Raw genomic sequence first — 26,692 nt, 5'->3', positions numbered from 1 at the left:
GATCCTCGCGACCCGGCTCCGCCGGCCGGGCGCGTCGGCGACTTCGGGGAAACCGCGGGAGGGGGACGGGCGAGGGCGCCGGAGGGCCGAGGGCGCGGGGCGGTCGCGGCGGCCGCGCGGGGTCAGAGTCCGCAGGGAGGCCCCGCGGCCGCCGCGCCGGGCTCCGGGCTGGGGGGGGGGGGGGAGGAGGCGGCGCCTCCGGGGCGGGGCTGCCGGGCGGCCTGGCGGGAGGCCTGGCGTGCGTCAGCGCTGCGAGCCCCGGAGTTTTCCACTGACGAGGAGGGCGGAGCGGCGGGCGGGGCCGGGCGCAGCCAGTCTCCCGCCGCCGCCGCCGCCGCCGGACGCTCAGAGAGAGGGACGGCTGGGCCGACTGCGGCTCGGCGGAGCGCGCTCGGGGTCGCGGCACCGGGGGCGTCCCCGGCCGGGACGCGGGTCGCATCGGTGCCCTTGGCGAGCGTCCGGATCGCAGGTGAGCACCGAGCAGCTGCGGGCCCGGCTGTCCGGGACGTCGGGGAGGGGGCGTCCCGCGCGGGGCGGGGGGGGGGGGGGTGGCTGCGCCCCTCCGGTCCCTGCCATTTGTCCCCCCGCCTCCCCGAGCGGGGGCACCGGGGCGGGGGGACGGCCCGGCCCGGCCCCTGACTGCGCGCCCGGCCGGCGGTCCGGGGCGAGGAGGCGGGGAGGCGAGAGTGGCAGGTTTTCCCGCTCCCCTCCCCCGCGCCACCGAGGGTACCCCGAGAAGTCGCGGCGCCCCGAGCTCAGTGCGGGTGACGGCCGAGCCCAGGTTGGCGCGGGCGGCTGGGTGACGGGGTGCGCGCGTCCACGGGAGAGTTTCCTTTTGACCCAGTTGCCTGAGAACTTTTCAGAAGTTCCTCGCGTGGCCGGAGCAGGTGACATTTGTCGCCTTCCTCCTCGGGCTCCCCCCGGGGGCGGGCGCCAGGGCTGCGGCGCGTGCCGTGCCCGGCGCCCCCGGCCAGCAGGGGTCAGGGAGGGAGTGGAGGGAAGAGCCAGAAGGAGTGAGGCTCCGTGAGTCACGGACCCCGAGGGTGGGAGGGCGGGGAGGGAGGGAGGGAGGAGGGATTGTGTCGTGCGCTCACCTGTTTGTCAGTCACCGTCACACGCGGAGGCCCACCGCTGTGAGTCACGGGCGCAGCCCCGCCGGACACCCGCGGGCACACGTAGGCTCTCTCCCACGCACTTCTCGGCTCCCCTGCACGTACTTCCCCAGGTCCTCAGTTTCCCCTCCCCGGGGGCCCCTCCGCAGGCACGCACCTCTGGATGCCCTCGCCACAGCAGCCGGCACACACTTAGGCCCTCCTGCTCCCTGACACAATCACACTCGTAGCCCCCACTCCTGACACCGGAGGGACCCTCCCCAGCTCCGCGGCTCACCCCACACCCCCACGCCCGATGGCTCACAGCCCTCTGGATGGGGCCTCCGCCGCTGGCCCCCCATCCTTGACATCACTGTCCTCTTCCACCTCCACATCCAGAGGTTACCGAGTCTATTCCCCTTTCTCCTGTGCCCTCCCTGTCCTGTCATCTCTCACCTAGCCCTGGCACCGGCCCAGCAGGTCACACCCCCTCCAGTCGGCGACTGAGCCATCTTTTTAAAATGCAAATCTGGTATATTGTCAACTCCCTCCTTAAACCCTGCTGAGGCTTCCAGTGCCCTGGGGCTAAAGCCTGTCCCGGCAGCCGCGGCTCCAGAAACCTGTCGCTGGATGCCCTCCCCCCCCCCTCGCTGTGCCCCCCTTTGGAGCTCTTTCTACTTCCTTTCCTCCCAGAGACTGTTTTTACCCTCAGCTTTGCCCCTCCTGCCCCACATTGCCTCAGACGTGCGTTCCAGCGCTCGCCACCATTCTGTAACTACACACTCCTTGCCACTAAATTCAAAAGCTGGGAGAGTGCAGCCAGTGTAGGTCTTGCTGTCCCTGTGTGCCCGAGTGCCTGACACTGCGCCTGGCATCTTATAGGAGCTCAATAAATGTTTGTTGAATGAATGAATGAATGAATGAATGAGAAGGAAGGAGGCCCTGCTCAGGTGTCAGGCACAATTTCCCTTCTGCAGGAGCAGTTGCCTTCTGTAGCCAGCAAACATTTGGCACCTGCCCAGTGCCAGGCTCTGGAGGCCAAGGCTGAGGAACCGTGCCCTCCCCACCGCCCGGATCACTTTCAGAGGGATGGGGGGGGAGGGGTGTGCTAAGGCTTCCCTTCTGCCCTCTTTGTGCTGCCCAGGTTGTTTTCCTAGCCAATCCCAGTGAGGGCCAGAGGGACTCAGGGGTGCCCTCCCCTTGTCCCAGGAAGTAGCTCCTGAGAGTCTGGGGTCGTGTGCCCCCAGGTGCTGGCCTGACCAAGGCCTGGGGCTCTGAGGTTAAAGGACATAATTCTTCAGATTCCCAGAGGAGGATAGGGCCAGCCCAAGGTGCCCTCTCCCCAATACCAGCTGTGGTCAGGGGTTGGGGCACTGGGACTAACTAACGAGTGGCACAGAGAAGTTGATGAGACTTCCCAGAGGCCCTGAGATATCCCCCTGACCCCCAACGAGCCTTTGTTTGCCTGGTGCCCAGGCTGAGGTGGCCTTCCCTGGGTTCACATAGTGTGGCCTGAATGTGTAGATAGTTGTGGGTAGTAGAGTGGGGAAGTGTCACCCCTTCGTCCTGAGCTGTCAACTCCTGTGTGTGGTGACAGGAGGGTGGCCTGATTCTCAGGGCCCAGGCAGATCCCGGAAGAAGCCTGGCTGTCTTTGATTCAGAGCCTGCCTCTGGGGCTCCTGGGGGTGTGGTATTTCTGTCTGAGCCAGCTCCTGGGAATCGCTTCTCCTTCCCCCGGGACCCTAGGATGGGGGCTGTGTTCACCCTGGGAACAGTGCCATGGTTGGGATCTTGATTCCTGGGTAGCTACTGAGGGCCCCTCCCCCCTCCTCTGACTCACTGTCTGACACTTTTCTTGGACTCTTTCACTATCTTTCATTCCTTTCTCTGACTTGGCCTGTCCTTGTCTCTGGCTGTCTTTTTGTCTCATCTCCTGCCTCTGGATTCCCAGGTGGGACAGGGAGGCACTGAGATCCAAGGGCTGTCCCCTCTCCCTCCACCCCTCCACCCCAGGGGAGCATCAGGGACTTTGCGGGTGTGCAGATCCGGGGCAGGGGGAGGGTCACCCCTAGAATGGACCGAGTGGCGGGAGCTTATCTGTGTCCCTGCTTCCCGTCTGCAGCCTTGGAGCCTCTAACCCCCTCACCTTGAGTTCCCATTCTGTAGACAAGCCTGAGGCAGAACCAGGGTGTCAGGCTTAAACCTGCTTCCTTGATACCTATTTGTTTACTTCTGGGGAACAGGGAGCCTCCTGAGATGCCTGTGTTGGCACCTGTCTGCAACCAATGCTTCTTAACTCCCAGAACCACTCCCTTCTGTGGCTCCAACCCTCTGGTGCAGGCTGGGGAGTGGGCATGGCACCCCCCCCCGCCCCCTCCCCGCCCCGACTGACTGTGACAGGACCAGGTGATCACTCTGAGCAGTCACCCCTCAGAGGTCCACCTCTGCTAGAGGTGCCTTCTCTATGCCAGGCTGTTCTAGGCACGGGCACAGTGATGGCCAGGCAGAGAGGCCGTCAGCCTGGTGTGAGGGAGGGGCAGTGAGACCGTGAGAGAAGGGCCCGAATAGGGGAATCCCAGGGCCCGTGGGAGCCCAGAGAGGCATATAGTCAGGAGTGAGGGGTGGAGGTTTCAGGGAGGCCCTCTTGGAAATGACTATTAAAGGAGAGCGAGGCTGGGTTCCAGCTTGTGCAAAGGCCAGGAGGCGGGCAGGTCATGGCAATTAGGGAAACTGCAAGTTCAGCTGGAATATAGTGAGGGGAGGGTGGGGAAGCAGGAGCCAAGCCTGCCTCAGCCTCTCGTGGAATTCTAGGCTTGATCCTAAGGGCCAGCTTTCCTCAGCATGGGGGTGGCAGGGAGCCATGTGGCTTGGGAAGACCACTCTGGCTGCAGGGGGGTGACAGGAGCAGAGGCAGGGGACATTGGGCAGTAGCAGTGGGGACAGAGGCATAAGGGTAATAAACTTTTAAAGGTGAAGGAGACATACATAAAATGCATAAAGCCTATGAATCCCACGTGTACAGTTAGGTGAATTTTTAGTTTTAGACATTCATGGGACCCCCAGCTAGGTCAGCACAGAATATTTCGAGAGGATTCCACCCCCCTCCCCCCCGGTGAGATTTCTGCTATCCCTCGCCCCCCCCCCCCCCACTTCTGACTTGTATCATCACTGATTGGGTTTGCCTTTCCTTGAACTTCATTCCCGTGTATTCTTGTGTCTGGCTCCTTTCATTCCACATGACATCATTGAGATTCACATGTGTGTATCGAGGAGCTCGTTTTTCTCACAGTTCGGAACGACATATCCACTAAGCACTTACTGCCGGTCTAAGAACTTGGCATGCATGGATTCACGTAAACCTCCCAACCCTAGGAGGTTTGAAGGCCAAGAACCGGAGAAACGGAGAGCCTAAGGACCTTGACGGGGGTCATGCGATCAAGCGATAGCCAAGCCAGGGTTCAAATGCAGGCAGTCTGGTTCCGGAGCCAAGGTTCTTAACACTCTGCTGATGGCCCCCACAGTGCTGTGTCTGTGCCTAGCCTTGCGTGCGCGAAGTGAGCTCGTGTGCACTTGGAGGACTGGGTGCCTGGATGTGGCCGGAGGGAGCGGGAGGAAGGCGTGAGTGAGGATGGCTGCAGGTTTCTGGCTTGAGTAACTGGGTGGGTGGCAGTGCCGTTACTAAGATAGGGAACACAGGAAGAGGAACAGATGGCATGGGGGGTGGGGAACAGAGACAAGGGGTTCGATTTGGGGCCTATGGAATTCTATGTTTCTAAGGGACAGCCAGGCACAGATAAAAAGCGGGCATTTGGTTTTGGCGGGGGGTGGGCCTGGGGCTTGGGCATGGGATTAGGCATTCGGCGCCCTGTGGACAGCATCTGGGGTTTGGGAAAGGATGGGGGTCTCCCAGCGGGGCCGGTAGGGGCAGGCTGTGTGGGTATGCTCTGTCTGTGTGTGTTTCTGTGTGTGTCTGTGGGCTGCACGTGTATGTACGTGTGTGCCTGGCTCCGGGTTACGAACGAGTTTCCCCATCTCCTGGGAGAGCCTGCAGGTCAGCTGGGAGCTGCGTTGTTTTTGTTTGTGGTTTTGCAGGGGGTGGGGTGGGGGGGGGCGCCCGGCCTGAGAAACTCCCCGCTGAGAAGCCCCCGGAAGCACCTGTGCGTTCTCTTCCCCTGGCCCAGTGTGAACGAGAGGTTAGCAAGGAGGGGGGGTTTCTCTTGCCTGTCTCATGCCTGCGAGGAGAGGCCGTCCCCGGGACGAATTTTATCCGGTAAGTCCGCGGACCGCGGACCCCCTAGGTCTGGGATCCAGACACTTTGTGGTAGGCTCGCCAGAAGGGGACAGGGGCCTTTCGAAAGGACACCTGAGTAGGGGAGATCGGCAGCCTTCTGGTTGGTTTTTCCTGTTCTCATTTCCTGTGATGGCAGTGGGGGAGGGGCTCCCCAGCACTGGGGCCTCTGCATCGTTTCCCCTTCCTCCTGGTGACCTCCTGGGGCCCAGGCCTGAGCACTGTAGGACACAGACAAGGTACAAGGTAGCCCAGCCCTCAGGACTGAGTCCTTTTGGGGATTGCCAAGGGTGGCCGAGGCATTTAGGGGAAGGAGCCCCAAGTCCAGTCCCCTTACCCGAGGCCAGCCAGGCTGTGGGAGGCTCTGTGGTTGAGACCCTCCAAAGGGGAAGACACAGTAAGCTCTGTGTCCTGACGTGGCCCATGTCACCAAGCTACAAACAGGAGAGAGTGGAACATCTTGACCGGTCAGTTTCACTAAGAGTTGTGTGTGTGGTTGGTTGGTGGGTTGGCTTGTTTGTTTGTTTTAAGGGGAAACAAACAATCTCCATAGGAAGTTAAGTCAAACAAACGGGGTTAGATATTGGAGGAGAGACACCATGTAGATGGGTTTTTAAAACCCAAACAGGAGTTCGAGAAGCACGAAGCACGGCCAGGCCTGGAGGCAGGGGACTTCGGTGGGGCGGGGGTTTCTGAGGGAAAGTCTGAGCGGCTGTGTCACAGGAGAGGAGGGGCTCTGGAAAGTCCTGTGTCTGGGAATCGGGGCCAGTGTCAAAGCCAGCCTGTTTCCCGGAGTGCCCTGGTCAACCTGGCCCCGGAGAGGGAGAGGGAGAGGGAGTCTGTGTGTGTGTGCAGGGTGGTGTGTCGGTGGGTGTGCTGGGGCAGCCGGCGGCGGCGGCGGAGGAGGAGGAGGAGGAGGAGGAGGAGGAAGCAAAGCCACCATACAGGGCTGTGCGGGCTGTGGCAGACGGCCTCACACACACAAAGGCACACAGATGCGAGCCGTGTGAATCAGCCAGCCAGTGAGTCAGCCCCCAGGATTCCTGTCGGGGAATGAGCGAGGCCGGGCTGAGGTCTGCCGGTCCATCTGTCGGTCTGGTGTATGCATGTGTGTAGGTGGGTCGTGGGAGGTAGCGGGGAAGGTGCCTGGTGGTGTCCTGGGAAGGCGTTTGGGCAGCGGTGGTGGGAGTCTGCAGGCGCCAGGAGGAGGCCTTGGCCCTCAGCGCCTGCACTGGTGGAAGGAAGCCTCCTGGAGCCGGGCCCCCCGGGCCCCCTGCACGCAGAGTCGAGGGGGCGGCCCGGGACACCTGGGAGGGCAGGGGGAGCGGGGGATCGTGGCCGGGCGCCCCACCGCCTGCCCTCAGGCCTGCCGCTGAGAGCGTTCTCCTTTCCGTTCCAGGCCGTCCGTGCCCAAAGCCCAGAGTACCCCCAGCGCCACCATGACTGGGCCGCTAAAGAGGAAGTTTGACCAGCTGGATGAGGACTCCTCCTCGCTCTGCTCCTCTTCCTCCTCCTTGTCCTCGGGCCGCCGTTCTGGCTCCTGCTCCCCGAGCTCTTCCGTCTCCCTGGCCTGGGACTCAGATGAGGAGGGCCCCTGGGATCAGATACCCCTGCCTGACCGTGACTTCTGTGGCCCCCGGAGTTTCACCCGTGAGTCTCGCCCCGCCCCCCTCCCGGGAACCACCACACCCCTTCATCCTTCCTGAAGATGAAATCGGGAGGCCCACCTTGTCCCCCGACAGAGCCATTCTGGCCCCTGGAGGTCATGTCCCCGCGGCTTTGGCTTCCCACCTTGTCCACTTCCCGTAATACAGTGGTTACTCAGGAATGCCCTCTGTCCAGAGGCACCGGGCCGGCTAGATTCACCTTTGACCTTGGGACTCCCTGCTTAGAAGTCCTGCCGGGCAGGCAGGACGGAGCTCCTCACTGTGGCCCTCGGGCCCTCCGGCTGCAGCTCCTCCCTTCTGTTCCAGTTTCGTTTCTCCTGCTTGCACACCCTGTCCTACCTACGGAACCACCGGAGTCCCACGCCCCACACTTCTGCACCGCGGGGCCTGTCAGGCCGGTCCCTCTCCTGTCAGAATGCTGTTTGGCTTTGCCTGAACATAGTGGAAAGGTTTCTTTCCCCCAGTTATTTTTCAAGCTGGCATAATTTTGATTTCGAACTGACAAAGACAGCCCTAAAATAGTATTCCTCAACCTTGTTTTCCATTATTATTGCCCCCAACCCTAAGGAGCCTTTTTAGACATATTTTTCTTTCTTTTTTAATTTCTTTTTGTTTTGTATATATTTTTTTCATTTTATTTATTTTTTGAGAGAGAGAGAGAGAGAGAGAGAGAGAGAGAGAGCAGGGGAGAGGGACAGAGGGGGAGAGAGAGAACCTGAAGCAGGCTCCACGTTCCGCGGGGAGCCCGACGCGGAGCTCGATCTCATGACCATGAGATCATGACCTGAGCTGAAATCAAGAGTCAGACACTCAACCCACTGAGCCACCCAGGCACCCCGAGACATAGTTTTCCTAATTACGACATTCCTGCCATGACATTTTAATACCTCAGATATGGTGTCTTTGTTTATGTACTTGTTGTACATCTTTATATTATACTAGAAAAAGAGTATGATTTGTAGCACATAGAATCTAACAGTAGGTTGACTAAACCCCTGTAGGTGTGTTCTGGAAATACAAGAATGGCTTAATATTATAAATATCATAAAATATAAAATACTATAAAATCCGATTTTATACTTTTATGGTTTACTATAAAATATGGGAGCCACTGTCGATGTTGAAGGACATTTGATAAAAATGTCATGTCCCTTCTGGATAAGACCCTTGATAAAGTAGCAATAAATGGATGCTGCCTGACATGATTAAAAAATTTGTGTCTCGACCCAAAAAGCTGGCATTCTGACCAATGAGGAAATATTAGAAGCAGTCCAACTAAAGAAAGAGATGGGGACCCTGTCACCACTGGTAGTTAGCATTGTTCAGTAAGTACTCGCCAGTTAGCAGAGAGGATGAGAATTCTATGTATTGGATTGAGACAGACAAAATAACATATTGCGTGGAAATACACGAAATTGCCAGTATTCAACTGCTTTATGGTTCTGCCTATGGTTCAGCCTAATAAAAAGGAACGGTATACCAATATGTGTACAGAAGATACCAAATACATAGCTTACTACCCAGTATACAATCCATAATTTAGAAAGGTAATCCCAAATAATAGCCTTTCTAAGTGTGTTCCAAAATGCAGAAGCTATAAAGGAAAAGATCAATATATTTTTAATTATGTAGCCTTAGAAGTTATTTTATAAAATGCCTTGGACAAAAATAAAAGACCAAAGGGGCGCGAGGGTGGCTCAGTCGGTCAAGCATCCCACTTCAGCTCAGGTCGTGATTCCCGGAGTCCGGCTCTGTGCTGATAGCTCAGAGCCTGGAGCTTGCTTCGGATTGTGTCGCCCTCTCTCTCTCTCTGCCCCTCCCCCGCTCATGCTCTGTTTCCCTCCGTCTCTCAAAATGAATAAACATTTTATTTAAAAAATAAATAAATGAATAAATAAATATTAAAAGGCTAAAATATTTGCACAGATAGGCTAGATGATTACTATCTCTAATGTCATATATAAAGAGCTCCTGCAAATCAATACAAAACTACAGAAAACTGCATAAGGAACCTATAAATGGCTAATAAAGATGGGAAAGATGCTTAATGTCACCAAATGCTCTCATTGGGACTGGTAAATAACAGTAAGCCCATGGTGACCTAGGAGTGGCGTTCAAATGTACCAGCTCGCATCCCAGCCAGGCTGGCTCCATTTCTCCAGCTCCGTTCGGATCCATTGCTTTCTTTGGGCTAGGAGATCGGAGGGGGAGTGTGAGGAGAGGCAGCTCGCCATCTTCCTGGAGGTTAAGCCGTCCCTCACGGAGAACTAATGCCCTGCCCCTTCCCTCCCTGCCTTTCTAGCCCTGTCCATCCTGAAGAGGGCGCCCCGGAAGCGCCCAGGCCGCGTTGCCTTCGATGGCATCACCGTCTTCTACTTTCCTCGGTGTCAGGGCTTCACCAGCGTGCCCAGCCGCGGTGGCTGCACGCTGGGTATGGCCCCCCGCCACAGCGCCTGCCGCCGCTTCTCCTTGGCCGAGTTTGCACAGGAGCAAGCCCGGGTTCGGCGGGAGAAACTGCGCCTGCGCTTGAAGGAGGAGAAGCTAGAAGCCCTGCGATGGAAGGTAGGGAGACCCGCTGCCCCGCGCCAGCGCCTGGGCCAGCTTCTCAAGTCCTGGCCGTGAGGGGGCGGGGCCTCCGGGCTGGGAGCCCGGGTGCTCATTATATATTTGGGGAAAGAGGCCCCTGGGGCCAGTGTTGCTCGGCCAGGGCCTGTCGCCTGCATTATCTGCAGAGTGGGGTGTGGGAGGGCCTGTTTGCTGCAGGGTTGGGGGGCACGGCGCCGGGAGCTGTCTGGGGGCGGGGGGGGGGGGGGGGGGGGGGGGGGCAGGAGCATTGCAGGGAGGGCGGGAATCTGGAGTTGATGTGACCCTGGGGGTCATTGTGTCTGGCTGGTTGATGGTTGGGTGGGTTTGTCCACGGACTGGGGAATGACAGGAACGGGAAATCTCTGCAAATGCCCCGAAGGCAGTGTTCTTGGCCTCCCAGCTCACTGTGGTATCTATGGTGCCCGACCCAGAGCGCTTGTCGGGTGACCGATGGCCGTGGGTGGGGGCAGAGACCCCTTCTGTCTCTCACATGCCTCCTCTCTCCCATTGGATACAGCTCACGGAGGCTGGCGTACCCGAGACGGAGGCCGGCCTGCCACTCACAGTGGACGCGATCGATGATGCCTCCGTGGAGGAGGACTTGGCCGTGGCCGTGGCCGGTGGCCGGTTGGAGGAAATGACCTTCCTACAGCCCTATCCGGCCCGGCGCCGGCGGGCTCTGCTGCGGGCTGCGGGAGTGCGGAGGATCGATCGCGAGGAGAAGCGGGAGCTGCAGGCCGTGCGCCAGTCCCGCGAGGACTGTGGCTGTCGCTGTGACCGGGTCTGTGACCCCGAGACCTGCAGCTGCAGCCTGGCGGGCATCAAGTGCCAGGTGTGGGCCGGGGAGGGAGGCCCGAGCGCGGGGGCTTGTCTGGGCTCGGGGGGACCCTCTCTCACGCTCTGCTCTCTCTGCAGATGGACCACACCGCGTTCCCCTGCGGCTGCTGCCGGGAGGGCTGTGCGAACCCCAAGGGCCGCGTGGAATTTAATCAGGCGCGGGTGCAGACCCATTTCATCCACACGCTCACCCGCCTGCAGCTGGAGCAGGGGGCTGAGAGCCTGGGGGAGCTGGAGGCTTCCGCTCAGGGCGGCCCGGCCAGCCCCGGTGAGCAGGCGCTGGCTCCCACTTTCCCGCCTGCCAAGCCCCCCGCGAGCAGCGAGCTGGGAGACGACAGCTGTAGCAGTGACATGACCGACTCCTCCACAGCTTCAGGCACGAGCGAGACCCCCAGCGGCCCCACCCGCCCAGCCCTGCCCGGCCCTGGCTTCCAGCCTGACATGGATGATGACAGCCTGGCCCGGGTCCTGAGTTTCAGTGACTCGGACCTGGGAGGAGAGGAGGAGGAGGAGGAGGAAGGGGGAGTGGGGACCCTCGACAACCTCAGCTGCTTCCACCCAGCTGACATCTTTGGGACTGGTGACCCCGGTGGCCCAGCCAGCTGGACCCACAGCTATTCCAGCTCCAGCCTCACGTCAGGCATCCTGGATGAAAATGCCAACCTGGATGCCTGCTTCTTCCTAAACGGTGGCCTTGAAGGGTTGGGAGAAGGCAGCCTCCCGGGCACCTCGGTGCCGCCCGGCTCGGACGCTGGCCAGAGCAACTCCGTGGACCTCAGCTTGTCTTCCTGCGACTCCTTCGAGCTGCTCCAGGCCTTGCCAGACTACAGTCTGGGGCCTCACTACACCTCCCGGAAGGTGTCCGACAGCCTGGACAACCTCGAGGCACCCTACTTCCCCTTGCCTGCCTTCTCTCCGCCTGGGGACGCGGGCTCTTGCTTCCTGGAGTCCGTCATGGGCTTGCCTGACTCAGCCGCCGAGGCCCTGGCTCCCTTCATAGACAGCCAGTTGCTTGAGGACACCGCCCCGGCGTCTCTGGTGGAGCCTGTGCCCGTGTAAGGCCCCGGGGCACCTTGTCACGGCCCCAAGAGCCCTGTTGCTGCTTTGTTGTAATTTGGGGGCTCCCTGAGGCCTGTAGGTAAGGGTCTCCCGTTGGCTGGCTCGCCCGTGCGGGCACTCCTGATTTTTGTGCAACACTCTGGATTGATTTATTTATTTTTGTAAGTTTCTGTGCCGAAGAGAGGGCGGGGAGGGGGCCTTCCCTTTCCGCCACCCTGCTCCCCCGCCCCCCAAGCACACACAGTCTCTCCTTCCACTTCCACGGTGTGCGTGCCAGGGACAGGAGGACGTAAGCCTTCCCTGGAGCTTCGCAGACCCCTTTTCGGTCTCAGATGATGTTCCTTAGCCCAAAGACAGCAAGACAGGGCAGCAATCAGCCACTTCTTACGGCTTCTCCTGCCATCCTGAGCCCCAGACCCATGGGTGGCCGCGTTCTCTGGACTCTAAAGACTATAATTTATTTCCATAATTTATTTGGAGACTAGGAGGTGTCGGCCTCTCCCCCCCGGCTGGCGGGCAATGCTGGGGTTGGGGTGGGACACAGACCCCCGTGAGTCCCTTTTGCCTTGTAGTCCTATATCCCTGCCCTTCCTGGGCTTTGGTATAAACCAGGTGTGGATTTGGGCCCTGTGGTCTGCTGTGGCAGCTGCCTGGCCCCGGGTGGCTGAGGACAGCATCCAGGCAGGGGGCTGGGTGGGGTTGACCAACCGTGACCAAAACCTGCCCCACACGGCCTCCTCTTTTTCCTGTCCTCTGCCATATCTTCCTCCTCCCCAAAGGTCACAGCCTTCATGCTGGGCCCATCAGTGTAGAGGCGGAGCAGGAAGCCCCAGCGAGGGCAAGGGGCTAGCCTCGGGGCCCACAGCACGCCCCTGACCACTATCTCAGGGCTTTCTGGGCACGCATGCCAGCCTGGGCCGCCTGCCCATGCCCTGAGGCCACCTGGCTGGGGTGAGGGGCGGCTCCTTGTGGCTTTTATGCCGTTTGTTTGCTGATGTTAAGTTTTGCATCCTAATTTCTATATCGTCCCTGAGTGTTAGAGCTATATAATTTATTCATCTTTCTCCATGTCTGTGCCAAGAAGCCCAGGCTGTGGGCCTGCCTTCTTGCCTAGGAGGCCTTACCAGCTTGCGTGCTTGTGGGAACACCTTGTACCTGAGCTTACAGGTACCAATAAAGAGGCTCTATTTTTAACACCGGTGGTTTGCGTTTGTGGGACCTGGAGTTGGGGGGGGGGTCTACCCTCAGGAGGTGCTGGGGAGGGAGGGGGAGGCGGGACCTGCAGGGCAGGGTGGACACCGAGCCTCTGCTGGGGTAGGGGTGGAGACACCACATAGTGGGCCTCCTTCTGCACAGGCCAGTCATGGCCAAGTGGGAGGCTGGCCGGGCAGGGCAGGCCGAGCAGTGTTCTCTTTGTATAAACCCGTCTCTCCCCAGTGGTCACCTGGGGTGGTGGGAGCAGCAGGGCAGTCTTCTGAGACAGGGCTATCTGCCCCGGGGTTTTTCCCACTTGGTCACGCGGGGCTGGGGCCTGGCTTCAAGGGTGAAGCACCCCCCCCCACACCCTCCCCCTTTAGGGGCAGACAGTGGGATGTAGCTGGTAGAGGCCTCCTGTGGGGCCCAGCGGCTGGGGTCCCTGGGGACTTGAGCCCCGGAAGCTGCGGGACCTCCTGGGACCTCCTCCTCCTGCACCAGCCGGACCCGTCTGACCTGTCCCCAGCAGGCGGTCTGACCTGTCCCCGGCCTAGGCCAGAGGAGCAGGCCTCGCCCTGCCCTGGGGAGTCCCAAGTGTGGGGCCTGAGGAGGAGCAAGGTCGACCTCCCCCTTAGGAATAATGGCTTATACGAGTGCTGGGAGGGAGGAGGACCAAACAAGGACAGCAGATTTGGGTCTCCCTTTTCTCGCTCTAATTGTCTGCCTTTCGGCCCGGGCTGGGCTCCCCTTTATTTCATCTCTGTGGCTTACGGGGTAAGAGCATGGACCCTGAGTGCCAGGTTCACATCCCAGTTCTGCTACTACCTGGCAAGGTGACCTATGCAAATCACTTCCTTTCTACGACTGCAGTGTCTTGCTGTCCCCAGTGCTGTGCAAATAACACTACTTGCCTCATAAAAGCTTTTTCAGTTCACGCACACACAGCACTTAGGAGAGTGCCAGGAGGGGTGCAAGCCTTGTGTGCATGTTTGTGACTTCCGTTCTGTTTTCGTATTGCTGCCTCTATGTTTTATCCCCTCTCTCTCTCTCTTTTTTTTTTTTTTTTGCCAGTTCTGTCACTCTTTGGGTATCTGTCTCTTGCCTCTGGACATGCATGGATGTGACCGTGTGGCCATATTGTCAGTGGCCGTGAGAGGACCCAGAGCTTGGAGCCTGGCCCGTGGTGCGCAGCCTGTTCCTGTAACCAGCTTAGCCAGGGACAGCCAGGACTTAGGCTCCTTGGGGTGGAGTATCCCCATACGGTCAGCGATGCTGCCTCCCCTCTCACTGGTCCCTGGGAGCCCTTTTGCAGAGATTGTGTCAGCATGGATGCTTCAAAATCTGGGTCTCTCCAAGGGCTCTGAGGCCCTGCTCTGACGAGCCTGGGGGTCCAGGTGGCAGGTTCCTGCAGCCCCACCCCGTCCCTGGCTGGAACCCCCACAGGTTCCTGCCCCATGGATACGGCCCATGGCTGGACTGGACCTGCCCACCTCCCCTCTAGGGCAACAGGATCACTTCCTGGCTTTCTCTTCTTTTCTTTCTTTCTTTCTTTCTTTCTTTCTTTTTTTAGATAAATGAAGACAACTTAGGTTTTACAGCAACAAAAATGTGATTAATATACAATCCATGACAGCATCATTCTCCAGACGGGCAAACCTGTCTCTCAACAACCCACCCCCAAGAAACCGGATTGTAACGCAGATGCCAGGAAAAGGGACTGGTTTCCCAAAGGAAGGATGCTAAGTAACCTGGGGAAAGCGTTCCAGGTCATTGACTCAGACCAAGAGGCCGTGCACCCGATCAGCAGGATGTTATAGAAACAAGGTTCTGCTGTCACGAAGGATAACTGTCTGTTCTACAAGGGACCCCTACCGGTTCAGTTTCCAAGCTGTAGTCACTGGACGACAACTCATAAAAACTGTACCACAGCTGCGTCCTCGCACTCACGCTAAGTGCGTATTTCACTTTACATCAATTGTATCCATGTGCTTAAAAGTTAGAACCATTGTAACAGCACTCATGAGTTCACCAGTTCATCGTGCTGTTTTTCTCTAATAGAGAATATATAATATAGAGGAATGATGTTTTAACACATAGTTATTCAACTTCAGCTGTCTGCTGTATATCACTAGCAGGGATTTGTATCATGGTTTGGGAACACAGATCTAGTCTAATTTCCTGCCACGGAGGGGAACACGGAGGCCCAAAGAGTAGAAACTCTTGGGAAGGTCACACTCCGGGCTTCCAGTTCAGAGGTCCTTCCCCTGAGGCCTGACTGGCCCATTCTTGCCGTCATGAAACACAGAAGAGAGGTGTTGGGAGCTCCAGCCAAAAGTGACCGCTGTCACCCTCTTGCCAGGTACAAGTAATACAAGTCATCCAACTAAAGACACTGCTTTTGTCCCCAGAGGTGGCGAACGGGTTTCTGGAGGATTAAGTTTGTTGGTCAGTGTCTTTTACAAAATCTTAAGTGAGAACTATTTTTTCCTGGGCTGTATTTCCCCGTACCAGGCATGGGGAATCACGTTTGTCCCAAACCAGAGAGGACCAGCCGAGGCCAGCCAAGGACTTGATGAGGAATCAGAATGTATGGACAGAGTGAGCCAATGAGCCTCAGAACCTGCAGGACGATGGCGTCCCTCGCACAGAACCTCAGCTACGGGGCCTTCTGAGCCGGCTCTCCTATCTGTGCCACTGCCGGGAAGGGTGTGCGGGCAGCAGGACAGGGGCGAGCAGTCACTTCTTGAGCTCGAGGGCTCTGGGGACCAGACGGGAGAGGGGAGGCACTGACCTAACCATATTAAAATCGCTGTGGGGATTTTTTAAAAAATCACCTCTTTGCTCCCTCACAGAGTCTGGAATAAAAACGGAGCCCAACAGAAGGTGCCCAATGAGCCCGGCATAAACTAGCTTGGTTGATGCCCTTTTTTCCTCTGAGCAAAACTGCTTCTTGTGCCTGAAAAACACAAAGCTTTCGGATGCCCCTTAGATCAGACGAGGCACCATCCAAAGAAACCGCACACCATACAGACACGGGGAGAATACGTCATTTTCGAATCTCGTCTCACTGACCCACTTCCGACCTCTACTTCTGTAGAAGTGAAATGTCTGTAGGTTGATGGCTTCTCCCCGCCCTGGCTCCCACTGACCACAGCTAGGGCCTCAGAGACCCTTGGGCCTTTTCCAAAATTTCTTCTCTGATTTGGGGGTAGTTAGGATGCTCTCCGAGGACCTGGGAACAGAGGGAGAAAGGGTGTGCGGCATCAGGCAGGGCCCTGCCACCAAGCCCCCTCGCCCCTCCTCCTGGTGCCTCCCAGCCGCTGATGGTGGCTTACCGTGTGACAGACTTCAACGGCCTCCACGAATCTCTTATCCTTCAAGTAGTTGAAAGCGAGTTTGAAGCCTGTCCAGGGGCAGAGGAAACACACACGGTGGCACCCTGACCACCCAAGAGCCAGGGTGGTGGTCCTCCTGCCCAGCTTCCTCCTCACCCACATGGGCCCTGGCTGGTGGCCTTACCCACGGCCGGGCTGGCGTGATGACTGTACTTCTAGGCCAGCTCGTAGTTGGCGGCTGCGTCTTTGTAGGCCTGCTCCTTCTCCGTGAGGAAGCCCATGTACTCATAGGCCCTGAAGCAGGACTGCAGGGAAAGCCATACCCGATCCCAGCACAGGGTGGAACCAGCGGTGGGGGGAGGGGACACGGGGGGGCGGGGCAAGGGAGGGTGGGGAGCCGCATTAACGCTGACCTCTCACCGACTCCAGCAGCACCCCCCACCTTTGCTGGGGAGGGGTCACCTGTGCGCCCCTTCTAGGATACCCCTATGCTTGCACGGCCCCTTTCTCCACAGCGCTCTGCGCTGACCTGCAGGCCCCTGGACCTCATGAACGCTTCCCATCTCTCTTCACCATCCCGCATTCCCCTCTCCCGGGCTCCCCGACTCTGCGCGCCTCCTCTCGCTTCGCCCCGGCCCTTGCATCTCCTCTGCCCCCACGCCCCGCGCGCCCCTCCCGGCCGCCTGGACGGGGCGTCCCCGCTTCCCCGACGGCAGCGCGCCCGCCCTGCCTTGTTATATTGCACGCAGCGCCGCAGCAGCTCCGAGGCCAGGTCGAACTTGCCGCCCTGGCAGTAAACGTCAGCCAGTAGGAGCCAGCTCTTCTCCAGGTCCTCGGCCTCGTCCGGCGTCCACGGGGCCTTGGCCAGACGCTTCAGCTGCGTGCGTGCCTTGGGGACCTGCTTCAGCAGCGCGTGGGCCTGCGCCATGGCCAGCAGGGCGGGGACGCTGTCCTTCTGCACACGGGTGGGAAGCGGGCGTCGGCGCGCTGGGCCCCCCCAGCCCGGCCCCCCGCGGCCCACCCAGCGAGCCGGCCCACCTCGGCCTGTGCCATCGCGATGAAGGTGCCCAGCGCCGCCTCCACGTTGGCCTTGTCCCTGGTGGCCAGCAGGCAGAGGCCCTGCAGCAGCCGCAGCTGGGTCTGGCCCCAGTCCGAGCGCGGGTAGAAATCGCGCAGCAGCTTCTCGGCGGTGCGCACGGCGTGCTGCTCGAGGGCCTTCCTGTCGGTGGAGCTGCGGGCATCCGACGCGAGAGTGGCAGGCTGGCAGGCCGCCTGCGGGCCCACGGCCCACGGGCCCTCACGTGGTCTCTACCCCGCCACGTGGCTCTCCCTGCTTTTCCCAGGGGCCCGGCCCCTGCACCTCGCCTCCCACCCCCCCCTCCCCACGCCCCGAGGTCAGCCGGGCCCCTACTTGCTCTCCGCCACCAGGTTCTTGAAAACCTCTCCGCCCACGACCTCGTTGTCCGGGTTCAGGCAGATCTGCACCATGTAGTAGGTGGCACTCTGGCCCCAAGTGCTGTCCTTGCGCGCCTTGTTTAGGAACTTCAGCGCTTTGTTGGGCTGCCCTATGCGCCTGTAGTGGAAATGAGACACAGATACCAAGAACCGGAGAGGGAAACTGAGGTCCGGGGAGTGCAGGGACACACGGGCGCCACTCCCGGAGTCTGCACGGAGCGGGGCTGGGTGGCTGGTCTCCCAAACGCCTGCCCCGCAAGTCAGTCCAATTTCTGCTTCCCCAGTGCTGAGCGGAAGCCCAGCTTGCCTGCCAGGAAGGGCCCCCTGCAGGGAACTGCCCCGAAGACAAAGACACCCCACTCCCCAGCTCACCAGCAGTAGATGCCTCTGCAGTAGTTGAAACCTGGCTCCAAAGGAACACGGCTGGACATCCTCTTGACCAACTCAAAGAAGACAGGGGCATCCTCAAGTCTGCCGCTTCTCCATAGCAGGTCAATTAGTTTATTCCATGCCAGAAAGTTGTCTACAATAGGAGAGAAGACGCCAGGCTGTGAAAACCAACGGCCAAGGCCGATTGGGCGCTGTGGCCTGGCATGGAGAAGTGAGGGGCCCAGCAGACACTGCCTATTTGGGCTGAGCGGGGACCTCCCAGCAGCTTCAGTGTCTCCCCTGGTCTCCAAAGCTGAGCAAAGGATAATCATCACACTGAAAAGTAGCAGCTAGAGCTTACACAGTACGTTAAGCATTAAGGGCTTTACCTACACACACCGAGGTAGCTATTTTTCCCTTTCCACTGAGACACAAAAGTTTTCGGCCAAAAGTCACACAGCTGGTACGTGGAAGACCGTGAGTTAGACGCAGGCGGTCTGGCTCCAGGACCCCTCGCTCCTAAGGGCCGCAGTCTGCTGGGCCTCGGGGCAGGGTGGGCTGTGGGCCCGCGGGGGCTGTCGTCTGAGCCTCAGGTGTGGCGGGAACGTAGCTACCTAACAGGGAGAGTTTCTAGCCACCTCCAGGTGGCTGTCACTTCAGAAGGGGGCTGTGTCCAGTCCAGTGGCCGTGATTTGGAGACAGGCTGTCCTGGGTCCGGGGCCAAGCACTGCCCTGCCTGAGACCGGGAACTGGCCCCTCGGACTCGGGAAGGGCCAGCACCTTCCACTGGTGCTTTATCAGTTTCCTGTCTCTCTGGGAACAATCAGAGAGGAAGGGGCTTCCTCTGCCCAGTCAGGAAGGAGGGGAGGTGGCCCACCCTTGCAGGGAAGAGCAGCCCTTGCTTGGTGGGAACTGACGCAGGCCATCTCAGTGGGCAGTCTTGATGTGGGCAGTTCGTTACCTGGTGCTTTCTCCAGGACTTGGTGGTAGAGATTGACGGCAGCTTCATATTTCTGTTTTCGAAACATCAGGTCAGCCATCATCTGTCAGAAAACACACAATGCTCCGGGACTCCTGACAGTTCGCCTGGCTGTGGTGGGGAGGCTGGGTGGGCGTGGGGGTAAGCAGAGAAGGTGGACAAGGACGTCCAAGGTCGCCTCTCTGGGCCCTGGGAGGAGCGGCCACATGAGGGGCCCAGAAGACAGGGCCTGCTTGGGGTGGGAGGAGTGTGGGGGTGAGGTCACAGGTGGGAAGGTAAGCCCAGGGGTAGACACCAGTGGGTCCCTTTGACAGCCAGCAGAGCCGGACCCTCCACCCGTGTCCGAGAACTGCCAGCTGCAGGCAGTGGAGGCGGAATGAGGACTCCCCACTCCTGTGGGCGGCCCTGGCGGTGGTCTGGGTGTCAGGGAGAGAAGTCAGACTGGAGAGGCCTTTTCCCACGTATTTCTTTAAACCCAGGAACCTGTCCACCCTTGCCTTCACCCACTGTGGGTGTGGTTTCCCCTGGAGCCCATCAGCCTCCCCGCCTCCCCTTGGATTGGCCCCGGGAGGCTGATGTTGCCCCGGCTGCCTGCCGGCCCACCCCTACCACGTGAAGGGCATCAGGCCCAGTGCTCTGTCCCCTCTGCCTGGTGGCCCCTGGGGGTGGGTCAGCCAAGCGTCGGAGTTATGGGGCCGGGAAGCAGCCCTCGTGCGGTGGCGGGGACCCTGGGGAGGGCGGGGGGGGGGGGGGAGGTCCTGTGACCCCATACCACTGAGGCCATCTCGTGGCTCTTCTCCGTCTGCAGGAGATCGGCACAGTGCTGCTCACACAAGTCCAGGTGGCCCTGCAGCAGGTAGAGGCGGGCCAGCTCCAGCAACACCTGGGACGAGGCCGGATGTGAGCAACCAGGGAGCATCATGGGAAAACTCGGGCTGGTGTCTCACTCTCGCCTAGTCCATTTTTATTCATTCCGCCTTCAACATATGTCCCCGGCTCCCCCTTCTCCCCCAATCATACCACGTGTTTTACCAACCAACCTCTGAAACTGGGGGCCTGGGCAACTCGTCCTCCTCCTTTGGCTTGGACCTAGCCCCCTCTGGGCAGCCCTCTGTGGTAGCCTCTGGGCCAGGCACCCGTCTTCTGAGTTCCCGCAGTGTGCAGACCCACATGCAGGCAATGGAACTAAAAATGTGCTCATCTGTCCCTCTGCCTGAGGCAGTCTGTGGGCAGGGACCCTGTCTTGCCCCCCGCGGCCCCCCGGGCCTAGCACCGTGCCTGGCGCGTATGATACGTCTCTTAAATGAGTGCGTGTTGAACGAATGAATGGCTGTCACTAAGCTCTTCTCCTAAGCGGTTCTCCTAGTGTGGACTCCAGCCACCACTGCCTCATCTGGGCCACGCCCCCCTCACGACTCTAAACCTCCTTGGAAGCTTAGCCTGGCTTCGTGCCCAAAGACCCCTGGCAGCCACGGCTGTCACTGTGCCCCCGCCTCCAAGGGGGACCTGAAAATGCCAGACTAACATGACTTTTGGGAGCATCTTCCCCGCTCTACCCCGCACAAGGAGCTGTCCGAAGTGATGCCTCCCAGTCTTGGTCCAAGGGCTGATGGCTGAGGGCCCTGGGGTCAGCCAGAGCAGGCTCCGCACACCAGGGGTCCCGGGCCCCTTGACCTGCAGCTCCTCAGGGAGGCACAGGGAAGGACCCGGCCTCTGCCCCTAGTCAGGGGACTCCGCAAGGCAGCAGGGCCCAAGAGAAGGAGCAGCCTCTGGCTTTGAGGACCCCACCTTATTGTCATCAGGCGAGTAGAAGAGGGCATCCTTGTAAGACCGTACTGCCTTGGCAAACTCCTTCTCTGCCAGGTGGTGCTCCCCAAACTGGACACAGATGGAGGCTGCCAGTTGTTTCTGGGAGGGGATCATTTCCGGTTGCTCCAGTGCAACACGCTTCAGGATCTGAGACTGGAGGTCCATGGCCTTGGGAAACCAGTAAACTCGGGATCAGAATCCCGGGGCCCGATGTGCTAGACCTCAGGCCAATTCACAGAAAGAATCCCTACTCTCGTTTCTGTGTCAGCAGATTATCAGAAAGGGCATCTCAAGTGCCCTTGAGCAAATCTGGGTCACTCTGGGCACGCAAGGCCCCTGGCTGAGTACTCAGGAGGCAAGCTGGCTCTGCCCCTGGGGCAAGATCGGAAGCAAAGGCACTCAAACAAAACACTCTGTTGTGCCTGTACTTGTTTACCTGTTTCCATCACGCCTTGATACTTACCGTGTCTAATTTGCTCTGGCCCTCCTACGGGCTAGAAGAAGCACACAGTAGGTGCGCAGGGCAGGCTGCGTTTTGATGGATGCATTTGCTCTGAACGTCGCCCTGCTGGGAACTTGGGGGCAGCCTCCACAAATATCCACAACATAAAATGATCAAGTGAGTTACCAGGGAGCATCGGGACAAGAAGAATTGGTGATGCCGGCGTTAAGTCTTGGGAAGTGGGCACAAATCAGCACTCGGCTTTCTAAGGGCCAAACGGGAGTGGGAATCCAGCGGGAAACAAGGGAATAAATCGTCTCAAGCCATCAGAGTGGGCTTTCCTGGTACAAGTGCAGAAGGCATCTCAGGAACAAGAAGCCAGCCACACCCTTGCGGAGAAAGAGCGAGGGAGGTGGAATAGGAACGGCCAGGAACTGTCCCACTGGGGCAGCCCAGGGGAGAAAAGAGCTTAGGTTGGGACAGGCCAGACCCGGTTCAAATGTCAGCTCCCCCATTTACTGGCAGTCTGACTTTGGGCACATTTCTTAACCTCTTGGAGCCATATCTGTGAAATAGGAATGTCACAGTGCGTATCTCAAAGGGCTACTGTGAGAATTAATAAGAAAGCAAAAAGCCCAGTACAGAACCCACCATAGAGCATTCAGTGCCCGGGAGCCGCTCGCATTGTCCATTATTATCCCACGGGCATCCCTGCCGACTCCCTGCTTTCTCCGACCCAGCCCAGCCGGGCTTGGGGCACTCCGGGGCACCATCAACAAAGAGCACAGGTCGGGGAATAAATGGAAGGCCGAGGTCAGAGGTGTGACCCAGGTCCTCTTTTGAGTGCCAGCCCTGGAGCCTTCCAGACCTGCAGTCCTATCCTTCCTTTTATAGCTCCCACCAGGAAATGGCCAATAAAGAGCTTGAGTCTATTGTCTAATGTCGATTACCTTGTTCAGAGTTCCCATCACGTCTTCTTTTTTATGACTCTTGTAAACCTTTGCCAGCAAAAGCAAGCACTTGACATTGTTCATCGTGGATGGGAGGTCTTTGGCTGCAAAGAGTAGAAACTACTCTGATTTGAGTAGAAACTCAAATCAGTGTTCTCTGGTGCCTGGGAAGCCAGGGATGGGGGAGGTAGGGGACTGGGCTCAGGACCCCAGCTAGCGCCCATCCCCATTCCGCAGGAAGAGACTGCAGGGCGGGGGCAGTAGGCTAGGGAAGTGACTTCGAAGGGGGCCTCACCAAAGTCGTGTCCCAGTGACTGTTTCAAAACTTTTTCTGCTTTGTTGAACTTCTTTAACTTCAGGAGCAGTTCAGCGAGATCACAGCACAGAAAGTCCTGTCCATTGATCTTCTGCGCAGCCTCATAATAATTAATTGCCTTTGGGCAAACAGGAAATATTGGCCTCGGGTTCTGGTTCTACCTTGAGTGCCTCAAACCGTGTTCTCCTCGGCGGCCACCACACCTGTGTGTCCCTCCAGAACACAGAAGCCTGTGATGAGAAGGCCCTCCCAGCTGGCAGAGGGCTCAGGCTCGGCGTGTGTGTGTGTGTGTGTGTGTGTGTGTGTGTGTGTGGATAGCTTCTGAATTCTCCCCTAGCCAGTCCCCCTCCCCCACCTACTTCAACGGAGAGCTACGGTGGGAACGCAGCCACTCCCTTCCCATCCAGAAACTTCCACTCATGCACCCCCCTCTTCCCTGCTGGGCTGGCCCACACCTCTCCCCACCCCAGCCTAGCCTGACCTTGGTGTACTGGTGGGTCTTCACATAGGCTTGCCCGATCCTGCTGACCAGCGATGCATCATGTGGGTTCTTTCTATAGGCCTCGTCATAAGCCTCCAGGGCCTTCTCAGGCTGGTGGGGAAAGCGTCCAAAGGTCTCGGTCTCTCTTCTCTCCCACCGGAGACGTGAGATTGGGGGGCCACTTGGCAAGGCCACGAGGCTTTCACTCACCTCCTGAATGTTCATGAAAGCATCCCCCAGTAGCAGGCTGGTGTGCGGGCCAGGCAGTTGTTCACAGAGTTCCCTGCAAAAGTAACCAAAGACTTAGCTTGAACCTATGCACTCTTTGTGTTTCTGAATTCATCTCCAACTCTTCTTTCCCATTCATTCATTCATTCGTTCACCTAATACTTACTGAAAGCCCACTGTGCACGAGGCGCTGTGCTAGCTACCTTAGTCCAAGCTCTGCTTATCTGTTATCTGGACCATGCCAGAACGTCTACCCTTTCTTCTGGCCTCCAGTCCTAACCCTCTAGGCCCCTCTGCATAAGCAGGCATCCTGCTCTTTCTAAAACTATGGTGTGGCCGCCTCACCCCACCCCACTATTAGTGTCCCACCGCTCTTGGCTTTGGCTCCCCCCACCCCTGCCCCCCAGCGCTGCCTCCCACCTGGATTGCCTAGATAGAGTTCTGCTTGAGGGAGGGGCTGGGAAGGTCAAATCATAAAGACAGCTAGCTCTCCACCCTCCTGCACCTCACCTTGGCCACATCGAGCCGCTGGACATTTCTTCAAGGACAGGCAGAGTCAGGGGCCAGGGCAAAAGTGCATAGCCGTGGTTCCCACCAGAATGTGGGCCATTCGGGGGAGGCCAAGCAGGATGGATGCAGTTCTGTATCTTCAGAACTTGGCAGTGAGCCGGCCTGGCTAAGCTATCACGCTCAAATGTGGACCCGTGGGAAATTCTGTACTTGCATTGCATCTAACACACTTGGACGGTGCAGACTGGAGACCCAGGTTGAGGAAACACAACCTGGAGAAGCCACTCCCTAAAACACCACCGGGAAGGAGGCGGTCAGGGCGCTGCCTGGGGCTTACCGGTAGCAGCCGATGTAGAGGCGGATGTCTTTGCGGGTCTGCAGGTAGATGTTGGCCATCTTCTCCTTGGCTTCCACATAGAAGGGCTGCTTGGGTGTGATGTTCCTCAGCACGCTCAGGGCCACGTCCACGTTCCCACTGCTCAGGGCCAGGTCCACGTTGGCCATGGCGATGCGGATCTCCTCCGGTGTGCCACTGAACTCGTTGATGGCGTCCTGCATGACCTTGGTGGCCTCATGCTAGAGCATGGGAACCCAACAGACCTCCGTTAGCTGTCACCCACCACGGGTGACCTGAAAACACTTGAAATCTCTTGGAGGCGACTTAAAGGGATCCCTCTTCCCACTCCTGCCCCCAGAGAGAAATGAAATATGGAGACAGCCAGGAGCAGCCTTGCTCCACAGAAGGCGAGGGGAGGATGGCTCACATCCACCTGCAGAGAGGCTCCAGTGGCAGAAAGAAGAGAGATCCCTTCAGTGTCCACCACCACTCTTCCTGGGGGCAGGGGAAAGGTGCCCGGCTAGCTGGGGGTACAGAAACCCTCGACTGTTCCTTAGCACCTCTACATCTGTCGGCAATTCCTTCTTGCGGGAGACCGATGGATGCATCTCCTTGTGCTTTCTTGCTTTCGGTCAAAAGTATTTTAATGTTATTGTATTTGGCACGTTAGCGGTCTGTTTGAATTATTTCCTCATTATATTCATGCCCTTGGTTATTTTAACGAAGTTGCTTTCTTTCCCCATTTTGGTACTTTCGGACTGGGATTCAGCCTTACCAGACATTTCTTCCTCAATCTCTGCTTTCTTTTTGTTTGCTTGGTATATGTGTATCATCTTTTTCCTCTCATCCTGGGCCCTTTGGTGTTTGAAGTATAGAGAGTAAGGGTTCTCTCTGTTGCTAGTTTAAACCACTCTGATGCCTCTTTTATTTAAGAGGTACATTTATTTCATTTACAATTTTGTTACCACAGATACGTTCTTGGGTTTTCTGGCAACAGAAAAGTTTCTGTTTTCATTTTTTAAAAAATATTTATTTTTTGAGAGAGAGAGAGAGACAGCATGAGCAGGGGAGGGGCAGAGAGAGAGGGAGACACAGAATCCCAAGCAGGCTCCAGGCTCCGAGCTGTCAGCACAGAGCCTGACACAAGGCTCAAACTCACAAACTGGAAGATCATGACCTGAGCTGAAGTTGGATGCTTAACCGACTGAGCCCCCCAGGCGCCTGTTTTCATTTTTACATGCTGTTGTGTTTGGCTTTATTTCTGCCTTTATGACCTGCGTGGTCCTTTCCTTTCTTCTTAACTCTTGATTAATGTGGTGGAGATCGCCTCTTAAATTCTACCAAGAGTCATCTTTCTATTAAGAAATGTCTTGTGGGGGCGCCTGGGTGGCGCAGTCGGTTAGGCGTCCGACTTCAGCCAGGTCACGATCTCGCGGTCCGTGAGTTCGAGCCCCGCGTCAGGCTCTGGGCTGATGGCTCGGAGCCTGGAGCCTGTTTCCGATGCTGTGTCTCCCTCTCTCTCTGCGCCTCCCCCGTTCATGCTCTGTCTCTCTCTGTCCCAAAAATAAATTAAAAAAAAAAAAAAGTTGAAAAAAAAATTAAAAAAAAAACAAAACCAAAAACTTCTTGATTGAGGATACCCCTTGCCACATTCAAGCCTCTGGATGCTTTAGAATAAAGAGGACTCTTTAAAAAAAAAATAAATAAATAAATGTCTTGTGTACATTTTTTCCCCACATTCTATAAAGTGGAAACAATTAGCATGCTTATAATAATGCCACCTTCTCCCTGAATTTTTTCACAGGATGTTATTGTTATTTTGATTTTAATAACTTTTATTTTAAGAACTTAGCAATTATACTAGCTTTGGGTCAAGCCCAAAGGTATAGAGAGGCATATGGGGAGAGGTATAGAGAGTGGGAGGACAGGGGATCCGAAGTGAGCTCTGTGCTGACAGCAGAGAACCAGAGGTGGGGCTCGAACTCGCGAACCGTGAGATCACGACCTGAGCTGAAGTTGGACGCTCAACTGACTGAGCCACCCGGGCGCCCCCAGTGACCGTTAATCCTTGGTTCCCATGACTCCATTAGGATATTAGTATTAAGATTTTTTAAATATTTATTTACTTATTTATTTATTTGTTTATTTATTTATTTAAAAGTAATTTCCACACCCAACGTGGGGCTCTCCCCTGATCCATTTCTTCTCTCTTCTGCAGGAACGTTTATTTTGCCTTGGTTGGATACCTGTGGTCTCTCTCTTTCTCACCCGTCAACCCCTCACATCACTTCAATGATTTTCTCACCCCTTTCCTGCATCAGAGAGCTTCAGCAAGGGTTCAGCCACTTTCTGTTTTGTCTCGTGGGACTATAATTTCCTAATGGCATCACTGTTTTCTATGCTTACTTGCTTTAATTCTGCCAGCTGAACACCTCTGGGGATCTCTGGTGCTCTGCTTTGAGCTGGTTTTACAAGGTTCCATGTTTCCATTTTCATCGAATGTAGACAAGTTCTCTTAGAAGTATTTCTTCTTAGGGATGCCTGGGTGGCTCAGCTGGTTGAGGGTCCGACTCTTGATTTCAGCTCAGGTCATGATCTCAGGGTTGGTGAGTTCGAACCCCATGTTGGGCTCAGTGCTGGCAGTGTGGAGCCTGCTTGGGGTTCTCTCTCTCTCCCTCTCTCTTCCTCTCTCTCCACCCGTCCCCTGCTCACATGCTCTCTTTCACACTTGATCTTAGCCAAAAGGCCAAGAAGCGATC

General features: G+C 57.5%; 2 protein-coding genes across 6 annotated transcripts in view; one reads left to right on the top strand and one right to left on the bottom strand.

Annotated features, from left to right (window-relative positions):
* Positions 1 to 310: 310 nt before the first annotated feature.
* Positions 311 to 12,722, top strand: CSRNP1 (cysteine and serine rich nuclear protein 1). Of its 5 annotated transcripts, none has more exons than XM_047876056.1 (5): positions 311 to 469; positions 6,779 to 7,029; positions 9,349 to 9,608; positions 10,150 to 10,464; positions 10,548 to 12,722. In XM_047876056.1, the coding sequence occupies exons 2-5, from the start codon at positions 6,819 to 6,821 to the stop codon at positions 11,526 to 11,528; spliced, it is 1,767 nt and encodes a 588-aa protein (XP_047732012.1). In that variant the 5' UTR covers positions 311 to 469; positions 6,779 to 6,818; the 3' UTR covers positions 11,529 to 12,722. The 5 variants fall into 5 exon arrangements, with proteins under 5 accessions (XP_047732012.1, XP_047732011.1, XP_047732008.1 ...); XM_047876055.1 differs by lacking the exon at positions 311 to 469 and adding an exon at positions 5,228 to 5,361; XM_047876052.1 differs by lacking the exon at positions 311 to 469 and adding an exon at positions 5,435 to 5,618.
* Positions 12,723 to 14,312: 1,590 nt separating this feature from the next.
* Positions 14,313 to 26,692, bottom strand: part of TTC21A (tetratricopeptide repeat domain 21A) — a 36,873-nt gene continuing 24,493 nt past the window's right edge. Inside the window, exons 15-29 of the mRNA XM_047873916.1 lie at positions 23,934 to 24,172; positions 23,069 to 23,141; positions 22,859 to 22,969; positions 22,357 to 22,495; positions 22,062 to 22,165; positions 20,649 to 20,837; positions 19,633 to 19,743; positions 18,843 to 18,924; positions 17,885 to 18,035; positions 17,469 to 17,630; positions 17,096 to 17,288; positions 16,788 to 17,012; positions 16,242 to 16,362; positions 16,058 to 16,125; positions 14,313 to 15,954 (exon numbers count right to left, since the gene is read on the bottom strand). Coding sequence (XP_047729872.1) covers positions 16,273 to 16,362; positions 16,788 to 17,012; positions 17,096 to 17,288; positions 17,469 to 17,630; positions 17,885 to 18,035; positions 18,843 to 18,924; positions 19,633 to 19,743; positions 20,649 to 20,837; positions 22,062 to 22,165; positions 22,357 to 22,495; positions 22,859 to 22,969; positions 23,069 to 23,141; positions 23,934 to 24,172 — 1,869 coding nt within the window. The 3' untranslated portion in view covers positions 14,313 to 15,954; positions 16,058 to 16,125; positions 16,242 to 16,272. The remainder of the gene's footprint in view (positions 15,955 to 16,057; positions 16,126 to 16,241; positions 16,363 to 16,787; positions 17,013 to 17,095; positions 17,289 to 17,468; positions 17,631 to 17,884; positions 18,036 to 18,842; positions 18,925 to 19,632; positions 19,744 to 20,648; positions 20,838 to 22,061; positions 22,166 to 22,356; positions 22,496 to 22,858; positions 22,970 to 23,068; positions 23,142 to 23,933; positions 24,173 to 26,692) is intronic.

This window comes from Prionailurus viverrinus, chromosome C2 (assembly GCF_022837055.1).
Source record: "Prionailurus viverrinus isolate Anna chromosome C2, UM_Priviv_1.0, whole genome shotgun sequence".
NCBI lineage: Eukaryota > Metazoa > Chordata > Mammalia > Carnivora > Felidae > Prionailurus > Prionailurus viverrinus.
Note: the sequence above shows the minus strand (reverse complement) of the source record. Positions and strands in the feature narration are given on the sequence as shown.